Source organism: Seriola dumerili, unplaced genomic scaffold, assembly GCF_002260705.1.
Source record: "Seriola dumerili isolate Sdu_G_001 unplaced genomic scaffold, Sdu_1.0 BDQW01000301.1, whole genome shotgun sequence".
Lineage (NCBI taxonomy): Eukaryota > Metazoa > Chordata > Actinopteri > Carangiformes > Carangidae > Seriola > Seriola dumerili.
This window is the reverse complement of record NW_019174556.1, coordinates 2641627-2667021: the sequence shown is the minus strand read 5'-3', so window position 1 is coordinate 2667021 and position 25395 is coordinate 2641627. Positions and strand designations below refer to the sequence as shown.

Genomic DNA, 25395 nt, shown 5'->3' with positions numbered 1-25395 from the left:
AAAAGAAAAGAAAAGAAAAGAAAGTATTAAGTGCTGCTGCTTTTAATAGATTGGAAAATGTAGCTAAAAAACTTAATACAACGCCAAATAAATAAACTATCGTGCAGAAGAATTATTTGATGGAATATAATCCAGTCTCTTAACTAAAAAGGGTCTTTTCAGCTAATAACACAGTAGTTAGTAAAATCTGTCACTGCACTCACTTGTTCTCTATTTCATCTTCTCAATATACGATCTGTTGTCACTTCCGGTTCGGGAGCCAATAGGCATATAAGCAAATCACGTGTTGGGCTCTCCTGTACTTCGACTTCCAAAGCGTCGGACCTGAACATAGGGTGAGTTTTCAAAACGAGTCTTTTTTAGTCGGTACTTAACTTTTCTGCCTATGTAGCGAATGTGTGCCAGTTCCGCAGTGTTTACCACGTTACAACGACGAGCTACAACCTGCTAAAACACTGTGGTAACTCAGCCTACTGTTGTTGTTGTCGTTTTCCCATAATCGAGCAACTCAGCATTGCGTGCATGGGGCTATCCCCACAGGCTATCCCCACATATTCCCCACAGGCTAAACACAATTTTCATGCTATTTTATCCAGCCACTGGCCTTTGTAGAACAATGATATTCTAATTCTGGGTTAATGCATGACAAAAACAGGGTACCTGAAGGTGTTAAAAAGTCTTCAAAAGCAATGAAATCAGTTCACAGAGTTCAGGCATTAGGGGGTATTAAAAAGTTCTACATTTCATTTATAAAAGTCTTCAATATTTTCTCTTGCCTGCCATAGTGAATAATGTTTCTGTCTGTGCTGTTGGGAGACATTGTACCCCTATAAACTAAAAGTTGGGTTGTTTTGACAGTCACTTTTTGCAGTGTGTCAGTCCCCATCAGTCACTGTCACTGCTTGTAGCTAGAGGAGCTAAGAAAATCATCATTTCATTTTGGACAAATGTCGATGTTAGCAGTAACTTCATAAATAAATAAGTTGTTACCTGAATATTATGACCTTCATGAAGGTAGAATTTGGTGCAGGACTGCTTTATTAGACTGCACTGGTTTCACCTATGTGTACCTAATCTTTAGTAGTAACTTTAGAAGATTTGTTTAACTCAGACTGCTGAAGCCCCATATTCACTTTGATTGGAAGCATGTTGGGAAGCAAGTAAACCCTGTTAAATTGTTCATGTGGGCACCTTGGCAGAAGGTGGCTTGCAGTCACAGATCAGGCTCTTATCAACAATATATTTGCATGTATACCTGTAAGTATATTTACACGCATGAGATGAAATGAGGTGAGAGTCCACTGGGCTGCAGGCAGTTGGGGACAGTGTTGTTAGAGAGAGTCAGTTAAATAGAAGAATCCTCTTGCTCTGCAGCAGAGAATCTTTTTCCCCATGTTCTCAGAGTCCTTTAAATGCCATTTGGCAAGCAGGCTGTCTTTTACTCAGAGTGGATTCTGTCTAGCCGCTCTACTGTAAAGGCCTGATTGATGGACTACTGCTGAGATGGTTGTTCTTCTGGCAGGTTCCTCCATCTCTGTGGGGGAGTTCTGAAGCTCTGTTAGAGTGAATGCTCATTTCTTGGTCACCTCCCAGACCCATCTTGTCTGGTTACTCAGTTTTGCTGGATAGCCAACTCTAGGAAGACTCTCTCTTCCATTTCAATATTTCTGAAGCTCTGCTCCTGGAAACACTCAGCTTCAGAAATGGTTTTACATTCTTGCCCCGATCTATACCTCACCACAAAACTTCATCACGGAGGTCTACAGAGAATTCCTGCATGAATTACACACACAGACGTGTGCTGTTCTAAACTATGTCCAGTCAGCTCAGTTTGGGGCTGGCTGGTTGCAAGGAGTTTTGTGTGGTTTAAGGTTTATTATGGAAAAGTATTACAGAATATTAGAATAATACATGGATTAGTCTATCCTTGAAGATAAAAGATAAAATGAGTGGTAAAACACATTTCCCCACAGGGCCTTTTACTGTAGGTTATATGTCAATGTGAGTGATATTGTAATAAAATGAACATGAATATTTGTAGCCTTAGACTTTCACTCAACCTTGTGTCTGTCAGTTATTATTAACTACAGTCATTATGGACAGTTGCCTTATGAATTCAGATTCAATAGATCTGTTACTATGTAATCAGCATTAGAGGTTTCATAATACATACTAATGTATGGGTGGTCACTTATGATTTTTCTGTAAAGCTGTATGGCGTCGAATGCAGCAGCCTGCTGTCAAACCATTTTGTGTCTCTGCTCAGAAATGTCTGCTGAGAAACAGCCTGTCAGTTGTTACTTCTTGGCTTAACAGAGATCGTTCTTGGATTGAGCTCATCTTTGTGGATTTTTTTTTTCTTATGGCAATAAAGTTTGACATTCAGAGGGTGGTGCTGTTCTCTTTTTATCTCTAACCACAGTGCCTTTGGGTGCTCATTCACATACAGTGCTGTGTAATATGTGATATGTGTAATATGTCATGAACTGGGTATATGTTTTAGCCCTGATATCTTATTTCCTGCTAAACATTACAACAGCCAATCAGAATTTTTAAAAATAGAATCTCATTTATTTGAATCAATGAATTGTTTGTGAAGGTGTATTTAAACATAATGAAATAATAAATGTTCACCACATTTGCAAAGATCTTTTTCATTCTTAAGAAGGAGCTTTTATCACCAAATCAATCTGTTGTTATTGTTCGTGTTTTGATCAGAGCAGCAGTGGAGGGAGCACTATGGGCCGCCTGGACGGGAAAGTGATTGTGTTGTCAGCCGCTGCGCAGGGCATTGGACGTGCTGCAGCAATAGTAATGAGCTTTGATAAGTACTTCACACTGATATCTTTCACACCAAATCACAGAGGAATATTTAAAAGCTGTTGTTTGCAGACTCAATGCAGTGTATATATTTACTTCATTACATACAGTAGTTCAATCAGTTCATGTGTATGCAAATGAAAGATTATAATGTTGCCGACATTCCATGATATCTTATATCTTCTGTACCAGCCATAGAGAAGCAAACATTTATTCTTGCAAATTACAAATCCACAAAGAAATATACAAACTCTTATTAAAAGAAAAAAAAAAGAATCATAACATTGGTTTATAGAAACAACCGTTTTCACCTTGCATGAAGATTATATATTTTTTGTTGTGTATGTTTCCAATATGCCATCACTCCACATGTTTGTGCTGTAAATAACTGTGCTGTATTAGTGATTCTTGAGATGCAAACACAGGTTCAAGACAATAATCATGCACAATTCTCTGCTGATGTTTTTGGCAAAGAGACAGAGGAGAAAACACTTGAAACACACATGACACATGCTTGTCAAGATTGGGTCATCATCACTTCTATTACCATAAGCGATGTCTTTAAGTGTGTGAAACCGAGCCTTGTGTTACAGTGATTTGTGTTGTGTGTGGTGTGGAGGAATTTTAAATATAGAGAGGTCTATTTACACTGTCTCAGATCATTTGTTACTATGTTCAAATCACATAGTATTAAAGGCTGCATATGGTGTGAAGTGTCTATTGAGCATTTTCTATTTCCAAAAGTTGCCTTTTTTGTTGATGTGGTCTGCTCAATGATACAGCCACTCTATTAGCTATTACATGACATGGAGGTAGAATGGATTGGAATTGAGAGCTGAAGGACTAGGGTTAGATATTGACATTCTGTGTCTATAGTCACTTGGTAATAAGATCTAGGTGTCAGCACTCTGTGCAGAATTATTGCCTTGGGTCAGAGGGAGGGACTTTTTGCATTCAGGCAGCAATTCAGTTTTGAGATGTAGAAAAGATTACCTGCCCCAATGTTCCCAGCCATCAGTTTATCTAATAAAATGGCTTTGATGTATTTTAGAATTTAAAGATATTTGCTTCAATCGTATCTATATTTTCCAAGCGAATACTCAGCTGCAAATGTTACAACATTATAAACAGTCATTGTGGAACGGCTTGTGACTGACTCTGGTTTTCCAACTGTAGGCATTTGCGAAGGAGGGAGCTCAGGTCACAGCCACAGACATCAATGGAGAGAAGCTGAGGGAACTGGACGGTACTCCAGGTAAGATTCATCTCTGTTGGTCTGCAGCTGCCATCTGCTGGACAACCAGTGTGATGCAGCCAAGATGGCTGAGCCAAAAATGTTTTTTCATGTTCTTTCACAACTTCATCATGATGATCATGTACTGACCGGTGTAACTTGGTAGCTATTGACAAGATACATTTGATACATTTCCATAGTTTATCCTGACAATTCTCTTTCTTGGGTAATGATTAGGTCTATAAAAAAGCTATAAAAACCGAAGGATACCACTTTACAATAAGATTACCCTTGTAAAGGATTTATGAATGGTTTATAACTAGTTTAATTAGCTTGTCAACACTTATATATATACACATATACATATACACTTATATAATAATTTATAAGCTGTTACACACATTAGATAAAAAGGGCAACAGTGACCTGGTGCTTGCCAAATAGTGAGCCCACATGTATTTGTACTGTTAAGCCTCATATCTCATTAGTTACTGAGCTGTCTTTGTTTTCTTCAGCAGCCAGCATTTGTACCTGCTGCTTCATCATGCTACATCATGTCTGATGTTTCTTCCTCTCATTTTTACAACCATTTGTTTATCAGTTACAAACATTTTATAGCTGGCAAAAAGGAGCCTTATTGTAAAGTGTAAAACGTTTCACCATCTATTAATGAGTTACTGTAAGGCTCATTTTACCATTTATAAATGGTAAGTTAGTAAGATTAATCAGTATAAAGCATTAACTTGATCTTGCCAAATAGTGAGTCTGCATCAATGTATGAAAACTGTGTTATAACTTGTTTATAATTGTTTGTTTATGATATATGAAGTGTTAACAACTGAATTAATAACCTAATCATAAACCATTAATAAATCCTTTATAAGGGTAGTCTTATTGTAAAGTGGTACCAACCGAAGATAGAAGAAACAGCAAATATCGTATTTGGCTTTTTTATGTTTGATTAATAGATTATCAAAATAGTTGATTTAATTTTCTCAGTCGACTAATCTAATTAATTGACTTGTAGTTTTATCTCTAAAATTGTATCCAAATTGATTCTTCTTTTTTTTTTTAAGTTTCAGTTTAGCAAAAATGGCCTACACATATGACAGCACTAAAGTGACATCTGACACAGTTTAATGCAATGGCTATAAAGTGCTGCTTTTGCTTGCAGTTTGGTTATACAAGTTAATTTCTGCTCACTGACCTCCACAATACATAATTAAAACTATCCTATGTATGTACATTTAGTCAGCGCACCGATCACTATTAAACCATGAAATCAAATGTTTTGGTAGACATACATACACTCACAATATTTTATTTTATGACAATAAAATGGAGGAGCAGCTTTATGGTAGAAAATTGACTCTTCTATTCCCTGCTGGAGCAGGGTTGAATAAATAGGAGGTGATCAACACTCTTCCCTCTCTCAACACCTCCTTTCAGGTGGCTCACAGGCAAAGCACTTCATCTCCAACTGATTTCTGTAGACAAGTTGAGTGGTCGGTAGATAGAGGTTGTACAAGGTAGCAGCTGTGAATGGTGTGAATGTGTGTAGTAGCTCCCCTTGTTTGTCAGTTTTAGGCAACAGACCATTTACTCAAGGCTACCGAATATAAGAAAATAATAGAAATGTTGACTGCTTCATATGAAACGCATATCTTCTGCAGTAAAATGACGTAAACAAATGAATCTCTTATTATGAAAGCAGTGCGGGCGACATCATAATTGACTGAGACCTTTTACCTCATCATCAACAGGAATCAAGACCAAAGTGGTGGATGTGACTAAGAAAGACCAAGTGGAAGCCCTGGCCAAGGAGCATGACCATGTAGATGTGCTGTTCAACGTTGCTGGGTAGGTTTTCATTCCTTTTTCAAGGAGTAATACCTAGCATACAATTTAATTCAAAGCAAAAAGAAAAATCAGTTCTTTCTGTACTGCCAACATGCTGTCTCCACATTAAGCATGTTTATCCATCTCCTGCTTAATTACATTTCCAAAATCCTTATACCATAAGGTTTAACCTCCACCTGACCTTTTAACAATCTCCTTAGCAAAGGTTTCCAAATTGGCACCTTTTAAAGCTCAGTAAAATTATCGGGGGGGGGGGGGCTTAAGCTGCATTTCAACTAGCATATATTTTTTGGGTTCAGTAATTCATTTCTCATGTGCCCTTCTATGTTTTGATTCTGACTGTCAGATGAGGTATTATGAGCCACATGTTAGGGCGTATTTTACCATTTTAGCTCTTTGTCATGTGTTGTATTATATACAGGTTTGTGCACCATGGCTCCATCTTGGACTGTGAAGAGGCCGACTGGGACTTCACAATGAATGTGAACGTCCGGAGCATGTATCTGATGTGCAAGGCTTTCCTGCCCAAGGTGACCTTTGGCCCCTTTACCTAATACTTAACACAGTTTATCCTGTTGTTGAGAGAATGAAATAGGTGCCGTTGTAAATGGAGTGACATATGCTTTTACTTTGTTCCCATCCTTTGTTCGCTGGGATTAGCTGTATTACTCCAAGCCTGTGACATGATGGGAGGTGACTGCCCAATCACTAATCCAGCTTTAGCTGCAAACTAACCAAACTGTCTCGAAGGGGAACTTTAGCTTGGATCATAGTCCTGGTTATGTAAAAATGTAAACCTAAGATTATTACATCATTTTAATTTTCATTTCACCAATTATAACATGTTTGTTTTCTAACTCTGATTTATTTTGTCGTTCTAGATGTTGGCAAAGAAGTCTGGAAACATTATTAACATGGCTTCTGTTGCATCAAGCATAAAAGGTTAACGATATTCCACAGAACTTTTCACTGTACATGTTTATAGAACAAATATTATGCCCAGCTAAAGGAGCATTAACTCATACATTGAAGTATGACCATGTACATTGTAATCCTCTTATCATAGATAATTGCTTTGCGTGTGTCTCTGTGTGATTGACATGTGTTTCTTTGACACAGGTGTTGTGAACCGGTGTGTCTATAGTACGTCCAAGGCTGCAGTGATTGGGTTCACCAAATCTATAGCGGCTGATTACATTGACCAAGGCATTCGCTGTAATTGTGTTTGTCCTGGTGAGTTTCAAAAAAACTGTGTCCTTTTATTTAAGTATTACTCAAGGTTACTAACATTTTAAGATACCAATGTCCTGTTGAGATCCTTGAGAGCAAATTAAATTGATGGTTTTAGAAAAACTGAAGGGCTTGTCATGTTTGAGGAAAGTGTATTTCAAAGATTTATAAGCCTTGAGTTTGTCTCTGCTGAGCAATTCTAAATAACAACTGTATAAAAAAGGGAGTATTAAAGCCTATTATACTAATTTATTTATATATTATTTTATATTTTCTCAGGGACTGTTGACACTCCATCACTGAGGGGTAGGATCCAGGCCCAACCTGACCCAGAACAGGTACTGTCTGCTCTGATGTACTCATTTTCTCCATTCTAATCTGACAGTAATGCCTGCATGAGTCATGTAACAGGTACATCTTATCTTGGTTTCCACTAGAAGAAATCCTGATGGCTGAGTATTGAAGATAATGAATGCTATAACTGTAACCCCTCTCTGCAGGCGTATAAGGATTTCATGGCAAGACAGAAAACTGGCAGAATGTGTACAGCTGAGGAGGTGGCGCACCTGTGTGTCTACCTGGCCTCAGATGAGGTGAGTGCTCGCAGAGTTAGCGCAAAAATGCAATGTATATATGTGGTATATTGACAGTAAATGAGAGTATGCACAGTATGCAAGCATAACCCCAATGTAACCTTTTAATACTCCAAAGATGTTACTTACATCATTATTTACAGTAGTGAAATAATCAACCTGATGTATGTCTTGTGTCCTCCACAGTCAGCCTATGTGACAGGGACAGAGCAAATCATCGATGGAGGATGGAGACTCTGAGAAACCTGTGGCAAGCTCATCATGTGGAGACAGCAAATCCCTGAACCGAAATAAAGTGTGCACTAGTTGATGATGGGTTTTTTTTTTAAAATTAATTTTGCACATTATATTTGAAGATTTTGAAGGAAGATTTTGCCATTGTCCAACTTTAATCTATGCTGCAAATGTGTCCATGTAGTGCCAAAATACTGACATTGGCAATTGTTGACATTGTGATGAATTTACTATATCACAGATACAGTATAACATACAGTACATATAATAAACATCTATTTGTAATACTTTTTAATTCAAAGCAATCTGGGTGAATCTCAATGTGATTAATTAATAATGAAATGTGTCTACACATTTATTAAAACGTTCAGCAATACACTTGAGTGATTTTTCCATTTAAGATAACCCCCCCCCCCCCCCCCCCCCCCTCCTTTTACCCAGCGCTCCTGTGCTCAGTACATACATGTTTGGCCATCACTAATCCGCCTCATTCCTACTTCCCAGCTGGTCTATCTGCTACAGCACTGCCAGAAACGCTGCCGCCTATAGTTCCCAAGAGATGACTGTGTGTACGATATGAGGTGAGCTGGGTTTTTTTTTTTTTTTTTTTTTAAATAATGTTACATGTATGTGGGAATGCCGTCAGAGGGGTCAGGAGTAACGGTCACTGAATCTAGCTAGCTACTGCGCTTTTAAATGGGAGTGGAGAGTTCACTGACAGCTGTTAGTAGAAGCACACAGGCAACTACTCAGCTACTGGTGATGGATCCAATATCGGACAACACTCAACACTTGCTAACTTTGAAGACATACCAGAAATGTGTCCGAGGAGGAAGTTAAATTGAACGTCACTGTATTTCCAGACGGCAGGCTTAACTATACCGTTGACGTTAACCTTGGTGTAACGTTAGCTTACATTACAGGGACTTCCCTCAACAATCAGGTCAACATAAAGATATTACTGCATCGTGTGCAAAGCCGACGCCATCTCACATTTGAGTAGGTTTGTGAAAGGATTGCTAGTTAAAGAACAGTCCAACTACATCGAAGAAATACGTTGTTACGAGCGTGAGTTAGTTGGCGGTAACGTTGTCCGATAATGGATCGACTGGCATGGTTTATCATGAGGGACGGATTTGCTCCTTATACAGCTAATTACTGTTACGCTAGCTATGGTTTCAGGTGTCCACTGTTCCTGCACGTGTGGGTATGGAGCCTCACTAGTGAACTGAACTAAAACGCCAAGTCAGCCCGTCCTCTAACACGAACTTTATTTAGCTGGTGAGCTGAATGGCTACCGAAGGATAGGTTAGTTGTCTGTAGTTGCTAGTTAACTCTTACCTACTGGAGCTAACGCTAGCTAGATGTGCCATATGGTCGACCTATAAGCATCGATTAGTGTGGTCTGTTCACAAGTGGATTAACGAGCGTCTGTCACTAGAGGCAACTGTCAAAACATTGTAGTAGCGTTAGGTTAGTGCACATTATTTTTCCAGCGTTTGTGTGGAATACAACTTGAACCAAAACTTAAAAAAATATATATATGAGCAGATAATGTGCTTTTCCAGTATAACACACATTAGGCAGCGTGTACTGTCACCCACATATATTCTCATTTAGGTATTAGTCATCTGGCTTGGACTAATTTTCTCTACATCATCAATACCCTATGCCCAGAGCCAGTGCAGTTTTTGTAAAATTCAATGAAAACCATGTCTTTTAAACATGGACATCTTAATGTAAAACCTGTAAGTTTGGGGAGATAGATCAGTGTGTGAGATTAAACTTACTTCATGTCATGCCAATGTCCACACCTGTACCAACATAGCTGTTCTCCATGATTAAGTAAACAATAATTTGTTTTCATACTGATAAAACCATGCTGTATGAATAGGAGCCAGAGGTTAGAACTGGACATACAGAAGCAGAAGTGAAGGAACTGCCCATCAATGGCCAACCCCACCCCTCAGCTTGATGTACTGTGACAGAGAAGTGAGTAGACCAGAAATACTGTAGCTAATTGCCATGGAGGACACTCAGCCCAAACCTGCTACCCCAGAGCCGAGCCTTGCACCCAGTCCTGCTCCTAGTCCAGCACCCAGTCCTGTGCCTGCGGCAAACCATGTTGAGGTAAGGTATTTTTCTAATGATAATCTCTTACACTACTTACTCTGGTGCAAACTTGTTGTATTCAGTTTTTACTGCCTCAACAAAACTGAAAGGTGTGCTTTTAAGCCTGATAATTGGTTTTTGGTAGATTGTCAAATTACTTTATAGGTTTTTTAATATTCACTAAATAAGAAATTTTAAGCCACATATAAATGATGTCGTGTTATGTGGTTCTAGTTCTTTGTCATCCATATTAGTCTGCTTTTTGTTGTTTTAATGCTTCAATTTTTAATGCTCCCCTCTAACCTTGTTAAATGAATTGTCTGCCTTAAATCATTTGTCCGTCATTTGTGAGAATGAATTGAAATGCAACCAGAGGCAAAGTCAAAACTTTGTGCCAATGTACCCAAGTGAGCAATATGACAAAGAGGGTGTTCTTGGAGTCACAGTTATCAGCTTCTTGGGCAAGTTCATATCTTCATTCTCTTATTTGCCAAGAAACAGTGGCTTGTAATCTGCTGGTATGACGTACCTGTGTGTCAACAATACTGACAGAGGTTTCGCAATTAGTATGCCACAGGAACATCCACCAGTTTTTTCAGTTTATCTTTTCCATAAGCACTGCATTCATATTTGTGTCAGTGTGACACCTTAGATTTGACGCTCTGTGTAAGATGCTTCATTTGTTTTGACTAGTTTGACTGCCCACTTGTGTAAGATCCAGATAATAAATGCACTGTGGAGAATTTTGGTGACAATAATAATTTAAGTAATTTGAAAGCTATTTTTGTTTTTTTCTCTTCACATTTTTTCAACAAGTGAAAAGAATACAGTTGGACAACACTCACCTCATATTTTTAAAACGTTGCTGGCAATTATTTAAAAAGCAGTTGAAGCTGTAAGCCAAAATACCTTTTTATCATGCATTGTCTTTACAGACATGGTGTTTATCACTGGCCTGTCCTTCATGTCCTGATTCTTCTTCTCTAGCACTTAAGTGTGAACCAGATCCAGGTGGTGGTACGGCGCTGCTCCAGTCCAAATGTTACAGAGGAGACGACCTATTTCATTCCTCGAAACCCTGTGGTGGATGCCGGCACAAACACAGACCCACCAGTGGTCTGCTGCCCCTTGCTCCGCAGATTTTGCCCTTGTCCACCAAGAGGCCTCCTGGCCTCTCTCATTACCAAAGGTAATAAAGCAGTGGAGGTCACCATGGCCTTTTTCCTAATATTTCTCCCAAGATTAGGAAAAACTGCAGATGACATAACTTTCCTGTATGCTCTGAAATCTAATAAATGCAACCATGTTGTAAATAAATAATTACAAGTATACGGTACAATTATAATTAATAAATATACACACATTAGTATTTATAGTATTTTACATTATTAATAGTATTAACATATTAATTCATTAATTCATCCATACATACATATATACAAATGGTAATATAGTAAGGTGTTGGACCGAGTGCTAACCCTGATTACTACTGTAGATTTATGTTCACAACAGCCTGTTAGAATGGATGGGTAGTCCATCAACGCTGAACTCTCAGTACCTTTATCTGTTCAGGGAACAGCATTGTTTTCCTATAAATGGCATCTGAGGAAGTTTTTGAGGTATACAATTGTAACACAAAAAAATGTCTGTAATAATTAATTTATCCCTCGCTCTCTTACTCCCCCACTTCTTTCTTCTTGTAATGTGTATAAGGGAATGATCATATCATTGTTGGCATTAACATACTAATGTCATTCTCCTCTGTCCCTTCCAGTCCTTTTGGCAGCTGTGCTCTTTGGAGTGGTTTGGTCTATCACAGAGGACGAATGTCTTCCAGGGGGAAACCTGTTTGGCATCATAATACTCTTCATCTGTGCACTTGTCGGTGGCAAATTGGTGGCTCTCATCCGTCTGCCTAAACTTCCACCATTCCCGCCACTCCTCGGTAAGACAGAGAATTCAGTGGTCATGTTTAATGCACTGGTGGGTTTATACAGGCGTTTATTTCATGTTAAGTTACACAGATTCCCTCACCAGGGTGATACTTAGTAACACAAGAGGGAAGGGAAATGCCTGCCAAGATTCTGTTCAGAACAGTTAGACAGATTAGAGTAATGGGTGCACTGTGGTGTCATGACGTTACCCATAGTGGTCCCAATCTCTTAGTCCAGATACCTACCTGTGTAACAGCCCTACCCTGAGTATTCAATATGTACAGTACAAAGAATTGTATTTGTTATAATTCAATAAAGTCAGTGTTAGAGCAACTTTTTAAATAACTACTTCTTAAAGAAGACTCAGACCTGACTGTAAGTTTCATGCATCACAGTGGAAGCACTTGAAATAATCTAAAACAAAGCTCAAATGTATTTGAGAAGCTGTTGATTGACATGAGTTGGCCAAACAAATATTAATGTTCACCTTTGTCATTGATGGAAAAACAAAACAAAAGGGAGTTCTGATTAACTCTACAATCATATGACTCACTTGCTCCATTCTTAGTCAAGTCCAAGGTAACTGCTGGTTTGTCTGTTTTGTTATTCTCTATTTTGCTTCTATTTTTCGTATTGTTAGCCAATACAATTATCATCTTGTTAAAATGTTTATCAGTGATCCTTGTATTTATTCAGAGATGTTAGGAGAAAAGCACAGTTTGATGTCGTCACTAATTAAGAAATTCAAGCGATGTGAGCCTTGATTAGATTCTAATTGAATAAGCCTGGTTTACCCAAGGTGAGGTACTGCCATTATTTTACATCAGCAATGCTGGCTTGTAATAAGTGAGAGCATTGATCAGAAAATAATATAAATTTCTTCTTTCCTAGCAATGGTTTAAATATAATTTATTGTGAATTCCTGGTGTCATGAATTGGGAAATGGATAAAGTCTCTAACTGCGCCCCTAACAAGATAAAAATCAAGGAAACTGGAGCCACTCCCCATTTACAATTGACATCAAAAGGTAGAGTGAAGTGCAACTTGGAGTTTATTTCTCTCTAAACTTCACTTTCCTGTTTTTCTTTTCTTTTTGGGCAAGTCCTCAAAAGAGTAGCCTAGTTTACAAGTTCAGTGTCTATTCATGTATATTGAAATATCTTTTGGCATCAACTGCCAAGAGGGTTGCTGTCATCGAAGAGTCACTCGTCTGACCTGACCGCAGTCATTAACAGTTTTAGATATCTGCTATGTACAGTATGTGTTCTTTCTCTTATTATAGTTCATAACTGTTTGACATGCACATCGGTGATGATAAATCCCTTAAATTTTGCATCATTTCACTATTCTTAATATCGTGTTCATTCTTAATAATGTAATATTCCCTCTTAAGTTGAATGTTTTTAGCAGAACAAATTAACAGTTGAATCATGAGGTTTTAGAGTAGGTTTGGATATTGCTGAAACTTGAATTGTTAGTGTTATAACGCAGTTTCCACAGTCCACACTGAGCCTCATAGTCTCAGGTGTCCAGCTTGAGCATCCAAAGTTCAAAAAGCAACAGGTGGGCTTTGCTCTCGTTCTGTAGCTGAGAGACCGTGCTAAAGAATAAACAGTATTTCATACTAGAAAGGATAATCTTTCCCCTCACACCGTGTGTTTTGTAGGTATGCTTCTGATGGGCTTCATGCTGAAGAACACCCCACAAATAAAGAAGGGGGTGAAGATTGACTTCAAGTGGTCTGCATCACTTAGGAACATCGCTCTGGCTGTCATTCTGGCCAGAGCCGGTCTCGGGTTGGATCCCACGGCACGTCTCATACTCCCCTCCTGGAGCTTAGTACCTGCACACAGAAATGTTTAGACATATAATAACTATGTTTTAGTCTTATCCCTGTGCATCGCCAATACTGAAAAATATTCCTGTCACTTCTACTGTTTAATTATTGACCCTACAAATTTTCCAAAGTAATGACAAGTCCTGAATAGAAATTCCCAGTTTCTTCAGATTGTTTAACTTATCTGACCAGCATTAAAAAAAAATCCAATGTTATAAAATGAGTAAAACCGAGTAAATCTTAGCCTTGGTGAACTAATCATTTAGAACTGCAACATCACATCACTGTATATCTGTACAGAATTAGATTAATTACATACTCATGAAATATGCATGTGTCTGTGCTGTCAGGCTCTGAAGAAACTTAAGTCTGTGTGTCTACGTGTGGCAGTTGGGCCCTGTGTGATAGAGGCTTGCACCACAGCTCTGGTCTCGCACTTCCTCATGGACTTGCCCTGGGTGTGGGGCTTCATCCTTGGGTAAATATAACACTGCTCACTTTCCTTTCTGTCCCCACTCTCCATTCTCTACTCAATTAGGAGAGACAGGCAGACACATACAGATTTGAGGAACCGTTTCCATTGTTTTGTGAATGTGTAGAAATAACGTATATTTAATATTTAAATTTCAACATTATTTTTTGACAGTAACAGCAAGAGGCCAGGAGATTCAGTTTTGCATGCAGCAAATCCAGGGAACCCTCAGGTGCTCTTGAAAATGAAAAAACAGAACAAAGGCATTCTTCAGGTATTGTAGGCAGAGCAAAGGTACAAGTAATATTAAAAGCCTTTATTTAATCTGGCATACAGATCTAGTTTGACCTCACAGGGTCTCTCTTTCTCTGTAATAGTTCTTATATCTTCCTAATAGAAAAAAATGATTTATGTGATTTTTAATTTACAACTGATTAGTATTTGCTCCATACTTCCATTATCTGCTGTGTGAGCAGCGTTTTCTTCTAGTAGATGATCGTGGAGTGAGCATGTTAAAAATTTAGAAATAAGATATGGAAGGTTGACTAACACTGTACAACTCACTGCACCTACAAGAAGCATGTTTCCATGGAGCAGAGAATGGAAACACACTGCTCCCTGAGCGTCACTAGATCACATTACACTCCCTAATCTACACACAGTTTATTGCTGAGTGATGTCTTTCAGGGTTGATGATACAACAAATTCATCTACTCTGAAAAAAGATGTGTATATGGTTGATGGACTTTTTTTTTGTCTGTGAGGCTTTGTGTTTCTTCCTTGTTCAGCATCCATGTGCCATCAAAGGTACTTGTCATATGGGGTTTTATTCACTGATGACCCGTTCCCCCTTGCCTGTTGCTTTGCTTATCAGTGGTTGGAGGGTTGAAAGGGGCCAAAACAAATATTTTTGTTCTGTGCAACTCAAATGTCCATTTTTGAGGCCAGCTTCATTTTAGAAACGAGAAAGATTACAGTGATTATAAAACATTGTAGTCATTTTTAGTAACTTTTTTCCTTTTGAGATTCATAGCAGAATTTTAATAATAAGACCATTTAGAGTTCAAAATCAAGTTTATATTTACAGCCCAGTATCTCATCTCAGATACAGTGTAAAGTATAAATACCTGTTTCACTCTGCTTCATTGTCTCCTTTTCTGTATCTCTCCAAGTGTATTCAATGGCTTTTCGGTTTTTCCAAAGGCATTTCGGTATTTGTTACATCTTTGTTGGAGTAAGTAAATTCATAAACACTCAATCTCCTCCACGTTGTAGCTTTGTGCTGGGCGCTGTGTCTCCAGCAGTGGTTGTTCCCTCCATGCTGCTGCTGCAGAAGGAGGGTTACGGCGTGGAGCAGGGCATCCCCACCTTGCTGATGGCTGCTGGCAGCTTTGATGACATTCTTGCCATCACTGGTTTCACCACATGCTTGGGCATGGCCTTTGCCACAGGTAACCTGCGTATGTATGTGTTTGCGTGTGTGGAGAAGTGAAGGGAAAAGAAAAAGTGCTGAATATATTGTTCTGTTTTTACAACACTACCTTATCTCCAGGGGAGTGGCATCCAGCGCAGTGTGTAGGTCAACACTGAGAACAAAATAAGTAACTTTCAGCCGTAGTTTGTCAGGAGCTCAGCAGAGGGTGTAAGTGAGCTCTTGTTGAAACATTTTTTGTGCCGGACCACAGTGCAGTTGTACCATAATGTAAAGTCTCTGTAGGGCTGCATTCAACTGCATGTAAAACCCTAACTAAGACCGTAAATCTTCACATATCTTTAAGACGATCAATTCAGTTAATTGTGTTGTATCAACTGTATATTTTCTCTGCTGATCCTTCTAGGCTCCACTTGGTACAACCTCCTTAGAGGGGTACTGGAAGTGGCTGGTGGGATGGTTGCTGGTATTCTTCTTGGCTTCCTCATCCAATACTTTCCTAGTGGTGACCAGGTAGGCAGCATTACCATGACATCAGCCAGTTTTACCACTGCTTAGTCATCCTTGCAGCACAGCCTGGGAAACCACAGCTGGTGTATGAAACAACCTCAGAAGAAGCGACAAAGTCAGCGAAGTGTTCTATATCTGATTAAAAAGTCTGTGGGAAAGTATACAGGGTCAAGAGTTTCCTTACGTGACAGATACGGCTGTATCATCTTAGCTCCAGAGATGTATTTTTATAACTTGTCACACTCAAGACATAGAAAAAAATCCTTGATTATTAATCAGTGTGAGATGAAGATTATATAGATGACAGAGTATATTGTGTGTGAATTTTGTATTAACAGATTTCATTATACTGAAATATTCTGTATGTAATCAGTGACTGTCTTTTTCTCCTAGAAACACTTAGTGATTAAGCGTTCCTTCTTGGTGCTGGGTCTCTCCATCTTTGCTGTGTTCGGCAGCAGTGTGGCTAGATTTCCTGGCTCTGGAGGCCTCTGCACCCTGGTGTTGGCATTTCTGGCCGGGCTTGGCTGGGGGACAGAAAAGGTAATAACACATGCATACAATATCTGTCGCACATACATTTTTTCATGCCTTGATCACAGTTGTCCATCTCTGAAAATGAATTTTGAGGTAGGCGGAAAAGTACATTGCATGATCAATTGTTAGAGTGTACCGCTCCCAACCTGTTGTTCTTCATCAGTACATTTATTCATCTGTACACTGCTGCATGTCAAAGACAACTGTACTAAACATGTTTGTGGGTTCTTTTTTCTTAAGGCACGTGTGGAGGAAGTGGTAGGGTGGGCGTGGGACGTGTTTCAGCCTTTGCTCTTTGGACTCATAGGAGCAGAAATTCAAATCTCTGAGCTGGAGGGACGCACAGTTGGTGAGACGACCACACACGCACACTTCAAAATAGCACAGTGGGATGGCTGCTGTGACTGTCAGGGATTCAAATGTGACTGTATGGATGTAAATGTATTTGCATAGCCAAAAAAGAAGCCTAGGGAGAGTTTTAATCTCTCTATCTGTAAATACTAAAACCTGAGTCTAATACTGTACTTCCATAGTTTCAGCGTGGGAGTTACTTATGAAACAGATCTTGGATTCCTTAAAGAAAAAACCTTATTCCTGCCAGAACAACACAACAATTTTATTATCATCACTACCCAGAATTCACTGACACAATTTCACAGCATCATCTTCTCTAGGAATATATTTGTAATGCTGATATACTGTATGTATTTGGAATGGTGTACAGAATATTTGTGCTTTGGGAGGAACTCTATGTGTCAAGGACAAGAACGTGCTTAAACTCTCTCTTTGGCTCATTAAAAAGGAGCAGATGTGGTGAACATTATTAAAACCTCAACGTAACTATTCAGACTTTTTGTCCTTTTGAGAAATGTGTTGATCCTGCTGCAGTCACTTTCCCAGATTGCACTATACTGTGCTCATGTTGCACCCACACTTCTAGTGATACGAAGTAGCAAAAAATCAGTTGGGGAATCTCTGTATGACTCTTGTCTGTTTGTCTGTCTAGGTCTGGGTATAGCATCCCTGCTCATTGCCCTCCTGGTTCGAATCCTGTTCACCTTTGTGTGTGTGTTGTGTGCGGGCTTTAACATGAGGGAGAAAGTGTTCATAGCCCTGGCGTGGATGCCCAAAGCCACAGTGCAGGTTTGTCAGTACTGAAATATTTGTCTGGAATTATATTTTGTGCTCAGGGTCTGAATTAAAGGAGTGTCTCTTTTCCAGTTTTTGTTGCACACATCAGCAGATGTTTTCCTCTGTGAACATCTGAATTAGAAGTACATACACTGAAATATTAAGTGTATGTTAAGTTTCAAGTGTTCCCTCATGGTGATGGTAAATGTTTGGTTTTTTTTTTTGTGAGTGAGCAGAGAGGAAACACTGCTATTGTCTTATTCCCCTTCAGGCAGCTATAGGCTCCACAGCTTTAGACATGGCCAGAACAAAGGAAGACAAGCCGCTGCAGAAGTACGGCATGGATGTGCTGACAGTAGCCGTGCTGGCCATCCTTCTCACAGCCCCTGTAGGAGCTCTTATTATAGGGCTCTCTGGACCTCTCCTGTTACAGAGACCGAAGAACTCAGCCTGTGGTGAGCGAGTCAAACCCAATTTATCAGCTTTTTTCTTAGGTAGGTAAAGTCCTACATTCAACAATTCAACTCAGCTCAACAACCCCGTCCAGTCTCGCTTCGTAGTTGTGTCCGAGTAGAAAATATCCTTTCACTGCAAAGCTTTTGCCTACCTCACCTTTGTGCTAGCTCTGTCCACTCAGACAAGGATTTGCATAGCTTTAGGTTGGCTATTTACTCTTGTCATTCAAGCCTTCGTATCTTTTACATCCACACAACAGTGGCATTGTTGCTGTTAGTGTAAGAATATTAGATTAACCACAGCGTAGAAATGCTGCTTATGAAATCAGACTTGTCTTTAGCACATTTTGTTTGTACTTCCTGTATGCATGTCTTTACGCTTTTACTGAAGCTTTTCTGTTAAATTGTCCTCCCTTGTCTCTTTCCCATCATGCAGGCACTGCAGCGGGAGGTGAAGATGATAGTGAAACTCCCATCACCTATGAAAGTACTCTCTGACACCACCTGTCTTCATCCAGCAAGCGAGGACATTTAATGAGACTTTCGGTGTGCATTCACACCTCGGATATTTGAGCTTTCTTTTAGCCACCGAGTGGCTCTCTTTGTCTCTCCATCTGCTGGTCAGCTCCTCATGCTTTGCCATGCTGCAGGAACACATGAATCATACTGTATTTATAGGCTCTGGTGGTTTCCAGGTCTCAGGCTGCAAACAAATGACCCACATCCAAGCATCTGCACTGTCATGCTGTATGTACAGTATACAACGGGTGGTTTTGGTTCTGATCCCAAATGAACGTTTATATATGCATCTATATATAATATAATATATATATCAGTGCGGGTGAGTATGGTTTACATTTTTGTTAAGGTGGCTATTGTTCCCACCTGTCATATTCATTGAATCCTATATTTGGCCATTTCCCATTTTTTATGACATCTCTTTAAACTATTCACTGTATCTGAACTTGAAAAGGTGATAATGCTGTATTTTATTATAAGCCATTTCCTTTGGAGGAGTACGTAATTGAATGTACTGACAGTAGCAGTTTTTTTTTTTTTTTTTGTATTAAATTAGACTACACATTTAACACACATTTAAGTTTTTAGTTGTTTTGCACTCAGTACATTTTTGCAGCTATGTGTTTTGTGTATTTTGCGTATTTTTTATTACAATATGTATTAGCTGTTTGTCTTGATAATGAGAAACAACTATTAGCAATTATTTGAAATTTTACAGCATTGAGTAATAGTTTTTCACCAGATATTGTTAAAACAATAAAAAAGAATACCAAGAATTGTCCACCTCTTGAATTTTATTGTGGCTATATGTAAAGTACATTTCTTCAAGTTGGTGAACCTTAATTCATCTGAGCAAGTTTAGGATTCAGTTAGTTTTTTTTTTACCTGGAAAACTCAGTGCATGCACCCACCAGTACTGATGAACTCACCAAATGGCTTCCTACAGACATCATACATTTGAAGTGTTGAATTGATTTCTTGACCACAATAGTTGAACTGACAATATTCCCATCGGTCTGTAAATAAATATGACTAAAATACTCATAACGCCTGTCCTCCAAATGTCAGGTGAAAACATGACCACCCTGGCAGAGGTAATTATTACTTGTGTTTGTTTTAGTAGGTATTGCTGTATTGTTAAATTCTTTTCACAATTTACTTAGTGACTGACTCACTTAAAGTTTATGAAATACTTAAACGAGAAAAACTAAGAGAATAACATAAAACATAATAACGAGTAAAAGTTATCCTGGAAAAAATAAGTGACAGACACATTTAGAAAGGAGTGTACTCTGTTTCCCCTTTCATTCATTTACACTTTTTTGTAGTAGGAACGGAAGTGAAGTGTTCCCCAGCTGTAACAGTGAAAGAAGGGAATGAAGCAGCGGTTGTGTTTTTGCCAAAACTGTTGAGTTAAACACCCTGACTTACCCTTTGCAAATTTTACATTTCAAATGCAGAATGAATGAATTCCAGCCGTTATCTTACAAAGGTTCATCAACACACAGTCACTCATCATGAAAATATAGATCAGACAATACAAACCATTAATGTATAAAATATTTCTGATGAATTGAAAAGGAAATGCTCCAGCAGGAAGTCAACTATATACAGCCATTCTGACAATACAGAGGCAAAAAAAATAACGGTACACAGCAAAAATATTGCTGCATAAGTTACATTGTCAAACCTCAGTAGGGTAGTGAGGTTAAAACTGTATATAACTGGATATTACTCAACTGCGCTATGATTCAAAATGTTTGAAGGCAACAGAGTTCAATAGAAAATGTAAAACTCAAAATGTTTAAAGGCTATGAAAAAAAATATACTGAAGAATACTAAGTAGCCTCCCATACACACAATAACTTATAAGAGAGTATTTCACATCCTGACAGTACGTTAATATTTGGCACACAGAAAATCTGAAGCAAGAGAAAGAGAGCTAAAAAAAAAAAAAAGACTGGCTGTTAAATAACGAAAGAATCGTCCAAACTGAAAACATACAGTGCAAAATGATGATGACAGGTTGGACAAGTATTAAGTATTTCATTTAAACAACCATTTAACTAGGAATTAATGTTTCCCCTGAAGGGTTCAAATTACTGAAAGTCAACATAACTGAGATTATGTTTCAAGTTTTCCGCTCAAAGTGGTCCCAATGCTTTGTCATTGATTCCAACTAGATTGAGACATGACCATAGTTGAATTTACAGTCATATAGAAAGGCTGTTCTGATAACCAACGAAAATGACCATAAAAAAACAAAAAGAAACCCGTCCTAACTGCACAATGCCATCAAAGAACCTGATATACAGTTTTCTCACAGTGAGACTGTGGAAATGTGTATTTTTATGTGTTAGGACCATTTCAAATAAAGACTCAAGTTCATTTTTCTGACCAACATAAACATGACACCAAGATCGAAAAAAAAATAAACAAAACTACAGACTGTTAAGAAATGAAAACTAAAGACTGGGGAGGTGAGAAGATAACTCCCATTAGCGGTTGATTATAGTATCTTCTTTTTGAGTATGAGCGGTCCCACGTTGTCTCCAGTCAGCTCATTGTGCTTTAAGTGTGACTTGTCACAAACAGGAAACTAAAACAGGAAGTAACTTAATATTAGCTGATCAGCAAGACACAGAAACATACATACATACATACATACATACATACATACATACCTTAACTCTTAAAAAAACATGAATGAATAGAAAAAGTCAGGAAATAACCTGTCAACTTACAGTTTTGGAGCGCCAGCAGCGACAGTAACACACATTTGCACTGTTCAGGTCCTCGATGTCTATCTCATTGACAACTTTGGGGTTCTCTTTCTGGATCTTCAGGTTGATCAGGCTGTCTCTCTGCTTCTTCTTCTTAGGCAGAAATGGGCGAATGGTCAGATAGCCCAGCAAAGCCAGGATACCCAGGAGTGGCAACAACCGGAGCCACTCAGACACTAAAGACATTCACATTAGCAAAAATACAAGCATTACTATGAGCACAGGCACATGTTCACTCCTGAAAACTTTGTTTCCTGCAGGCTGGAAAATAAAGTTGGGGATGGGGATGTGTGGGGCTTCATGTGCACATTGGAAACTTTTAAATCTTACACTTCAATTCAGAGCTGACACAACTGAGCAGCCGTTTTGATTTTTGAAAATAATAAAAAGATAATTTTGATCGCATCTGGGAAACAACCACAACACTGACAGTTCACCTCTTATCCTCATTTCTATTATACTGAGTGCCATCTCACACCAACAGCTACTAGAGCCCACTGAACTACACTGAGCTGAGGGAAGTGCTTTGGGAAAACCCATCATACAGGCCACCATACATGGAAAAGACAGACAAGTGAAGCACAGTGAGGATTAACCACAGTTATATAATTTTACAATTAGCTACGAGTTAGACCCCAGCTCCTGGAACTTTTGATAATACTCTTATGGCAATTAAAATACTTTCAATAAAAGGATTTTGATGCCTAATGGGACATTGCTAATCCTTAATCTCTTTAAGGAATTATATTCAGTGTATTTTACATGTAGGAGCACTTACTAAATCTGAACTAACTAAATAAGTCTAATGTCTAACTTAAGACAAAAAACAGAAATGGGATTTATCTTCAGGCAACATCTGGAAACATCGAACATCAAACTGAAGCTCTGAATGCTAGGACTTTAGCAAATCCTAATTAATTAGTACTACAATCACATTACTCTTTTATGGCCTTCTAAGAGAAGTACTACTCAGATGTTTCTAACACGTCATTTGTCACAAAAATATTTAACCAATGCATAGCTAGCTCTGCTTTTTGACTTTTTTGAGCTATTTTTAGGCTAAATTCGACACTTTCCAACGGTCTGTGTTGGCTGAAAGGTCAAGCTGAAGTGGTTGATCAGCTTCAGGATAGACTTTCACTGCAGTATCCACTCACACTCCTTTATTTAAACATTTTTATTTTGTTTACTATTTCAGTGACGTGCTGACTCCTGCTGTTGAACATTTCCAAACACATTAATGCATTAGCTTTTGCCTTTTGTGTTAATAGGTGCACAAAGCCATGTTTGGAAATGGTGTGGGACAGTAAAGGTTTATATGGAGACATGGGTCCACAAGATTTGTGAAACTTATAGGTATGCACTGATCCAACTTTTTATTTCCTAATACCTATGCTGACACCTAATCTGCAGAAAGGGTGGATCCAGTACCAGTGCTCTTTGTCCCAAATTTAAACTCTCACTGCATGAAACTCATCTGAATCATTTTAATGTCAGGTATCAAATGGCAGCAGCCTGCCATGACTGAATGAATGTAATTGATAGCAGAAACCCTGACTAGCTCTGATCATGAAATTGTATTTAATGTGGATTGGTCACATCATAGCTGCTACCCTACCCCATCCCCTACTCTAATCAGTAAGAAAACCCCAATATCTCACATTTGAGAGGGTGGAACCATTAATTTCTGGCATGTCTTGTTTGAATCATTTATGAATGTATGTAGATGAGCTGATAAAATAATCAACTTCTCTTTTACAGCGCTGTTTTAACTAACAGCTTAATTATCTGGAAATTTCCTGTTTTGTAGGAATGATGAGATCATGGGTCCAAGAATGGGGTCACATGCCTGAAAAGGTTGTCAAACAAGGATCTTGACGCAGACTGTGTTTTGAGACGACATGTACTGAACCCTCTACTCCAGGATTGTCATGCCTGTGCATCACTTGATGGTAACACAGACTGAGGTGGGTACATTTTGTACAAGAGTCACACAATCGTTAGATTTCCAATTGTTGGGATTAGCAGGACATGCTGCAACTTTTACGATGCAGACACTTAATGGTCATAACTGTGTCCACATTTAACACAGAGGCAAACTTATCTCTGCAGTGTTGCATTTTAACAGGTACTACTTTAAGGTCATTGTTGTTGCTAAACAGAACTACAAAATAAAACGAAACGAACGAAATTTACGAAGGGTTTAGCAGAAACTAAGCAGCAGTTGAGGACATAGCACAGGTTTGGTTAGACACTCAAACACACACTTAGAGCGCGTGTGTTTTCGCTTGCAGGCTAGCTAAGCTGCAGAGCTCTGTGCTGAAAAGTGTCCCCGATGAGTTCAGAAGTCATCTTTACAGGACAGTCAGAAATGCAACACAGCTGCTGCTAACTTACCTGTTAACCTTGCAAATCCACCGATCGTCTCCGGTAGCGGAAGCCTCTTGAGGTAGGCTGGAAGCTGGACTTTTATTATCTTTGAAATACTTTCTAAAACCATCTTGATTTGCTCAAATGGGCAGGTTTGCCTTGAATAGTTCCTGGGGTTCGTTTATGTCATTGCGTTCATTTCTGAGCGCATATTGTCACCGGTACGTACACCCCTCCCATGAAACTTGAAAACGACCGGAAAAAAGCGTAGACGGTTTCGTGAATACACGTAATATCGACCTATGACGGTAGATAGTGTAACCAATCAGCGTTGGAGGAGTTGGTGGCTCCTGATTGGATAACTTGAATTCGGCGTGACGGAGCCACGGAGTATGGATGGAGGTGGTTTCTACTTAAAGTGATCCCAGTAAAATTGTGTTTTTAAAGACGTATATAAAGTAACAAAGGAGAAAAAACACAATAATAAAATATTTTATCTTGTGATTAAAGCAGTTTGTGACATTGTGTGTTAATAGAAAAAATATACTTGCATGTATTTAATATTAAATGACACACGTGCGGTATGTATGCGTAATGTTATAAGCTATAAACTACTACAAACTTTGATCCTGTAATGATTAACTGTTGGGAATACATGTTCCTCATGATTAAATACATACTAATTAAAGTTACCACTCTCTAATCATTTGATCCCTATTCCATATTCCACAGTCATTGTGTCACCTCACTGGATTTTTCATCACTGGATACATTACATTTTTTTCATAACTTAACAACCCTGCTTATCACACTGTACAACATTTTCATCATGATGGAAGAATAAAAACTCACAAAACAGAAATACTCAAGGAAAGTTCCAGTACTCAAAAACTATTTACAGTAATTACAGTAAGTGAATAAATGCACTTAGCCATATCAAGCACGGACTCTTTATGATAATTGTAATTATACACACAACATACACGGTTAATTAAATTCCTGGCAAACTGTGGAGAATCCTGTTCTGTTAGCTCACCATGGTCACATTTTTATATACAGTTTATGGTCACATGTCATAACTTACAAGAGGAAGTGCCATAAAAAGTGACAGTGACTCTTCATTTAATGCCAGCCACAAAGCTGCTCAAAAACTAAAGAGCTAAACGTTCCCACAGATTAATGTGTCATATAAGATTTGGTTGTATGTATATGTAAATAAATAAATAAATAAATTATCCTTTTCCTGAAAATATGTGGTTCCTGGCTGTCCTAAAAAAATAATGTTCACTGAACTGGATTTGGGGCAGTTTGAGAAAAATCACCATTATGACA

At 38.5% G+C, this 25395-nt stretch overlaps 3 protein-coding genes across 5 annotated transcripts; 2 read left to right on the top strand and 1 right to left on the bottom strand.

Moving 5' to 3' along the window:
* The first annotated feature begins 262 nt into the window (after positions 1-262).
* bdh2 (3-hydroxybutyrate dehydrogenase 2) lies at positions 263-8347 on the top strand. Of its 2 annotated transcripts, none has more exons than XM_022758489.1 (10): positions 263-335; positions 2724-2811; positions 3997-4075; positions 5818-5914; positions 6336-6444; positions 6796-6856; positions 7034-7147; positions 7424-7482; positions 7645-7737; positions 7924-8347. In XM_022758489.1, the coding sequence occupies exons 2-10, from the start codon at positions 2740-2742 to the stop codon at positions 7975-7977; spliced, it is 738 nt and encodes a 245-aa protein (XP_022614210.1). In that variant the 5' UTR covers positions 263-335; positions 2724-2739; the 3' UTR covers positions 7978-8347. The 2 variants fall into 2 exon arrangements, with proteins under 2 accessions (XP_022614210.1, XP_022614209.1); XM_022758488.1 differs by having other exon boundaries at positions 275-335; positions 2719-2811.
* Positions 8348-8469: 122 nt separating this feature from the next.
* On the top strand, positions 8470-20874 carry LOC111231409 (sodium/hydrogen exchanger 9B2-like). Of its 2 annotated transcripts, none has more exons than XM_022758486.1 (13): positions 8470-8552; positions 9866-10101; positions 11071-11272; positions 11858-12028; positions 13684-13826; positions 14205-14332; positions 15602-15777; positions 16165-16271; positions 16662-16811; positions 17046-17154; positions 17812-17948; positions 18208-18391; positions 18828-20874. In XM_022758486.1, the coding sequence occupies exons 2-13, from the start codon at positions 9997-9999 to the stop codon at positions 18887-18889; spliced, it is 1674 nt and encodes a 557-aa protein (XP_022614207.1). In that variant the 5' UTR covers positions 8470-8552; positions 9866-9996; the 3' UTR covers positions 18890-20874. The 2 variants fall into 2 exon arrangements, with proteins under 2 accessions (XP_022614207.1, XP_022614206.1); XM_022758485.1 differs by having other exon boundaries at positions 18208-18430.
* Positions 18826-24278, bottom strand: cisd2 (CDGSH iron sulfur domain 2). Its single transcript, XM_022758487.1, has 3 exons — positions 24091-24278; positions 21655-21869; positions 18826-21509 (listed from the first exon to the last, which is right to left on the bottom strand). The coding sequence occupies exons 1-3, from the start codon at positions 24191-24193 to the stop codon at positions 21420-21422; spliced, it is 408 nt and encodes a 135-aa protein (XP_022614208.1). The 5' UTR covers positions 24194-24278; the 3' UTR covers positions 18826-21419.
* Between the last annotated feature and the right edge of the window lie 1117 nt (positions 24279-25395).

What these genes read in the sequence shown, in the direction of transcription:
- bdh2 (XM_022758489.1), top strand. Translation starts at nt 2,740, where the DNA reads ATGGGCCGCCTGGACGGGAAAGTGATTGTGTTGTCAGCCGCTGCGCAG. An exon ending in GGAACTGGACGGTACTCCAG is followed by an intron (nt 4,076 to 5,817) that starts GTAAGATTCATC and finishes CATCATCAACAG; the next exon opens with GAATCAAGACCAAAGTGGTG. An exon ending in TGTTGCATCAAGCATAAAAG is followed by an intron (nt 6,857 to 7,033) that starts GTTAACGATATT and finishes TCTTTGACACAG; the next exon opens with GTGTTGTGAACCGGTGTGTC.
- cisd2 (XM_022758487.1), bottom strand. Translation starts at nt 24,193, where the DNA reads ATGGTTTTAGAAAGTATTTCAAAGATAATAAAAGTCCAGCTTCCAGCC. An exon ending in TGGATTTGCAAGGTTAACAG is followed by an intron (nt 21,870 to 24,090) that starts GTAAGTTAGCAG and finishes GAATGTCTTTAG; the next exon opens with TGTCTGAGTGGCTCCGGTTG. An exon ending in GCTGCTGGCGCTCCAAAACT is followed by an intron (nt 21,510 to 21,654) that starts GTAAGTTGACAG and finishes TTCCTGTTTTAG; the next exon opens with TTTCCTGTTTGTGACAAGTC.
- LOC111231409 (XM_022758485.1), top strand. Translation starts at nt 9,997, where the DNA reads ATGGAGGACACTCAGCCCAAACCTGCTACCCCAGAGCCGAGCCTTGCA. An exon ending in TGCCCAAAGCCACAGTGCAG is followed by an intron (nt 17,949 to 18,207) that starts GTTTGTCAGTAC and finishes ATTCCCCTTCAG; the next exon opens with GCAGCTATAGGCTCCACAGC. An exon ending in TTTATCAGCTTTTTTCTTAG is followed by an intron (nt 18,431 to 18,827) that starts GTAGGTAAAGTC and finishes CCCATCATGCAG; the next exon opens with GCACTGCAGCGGGAGGTGAA.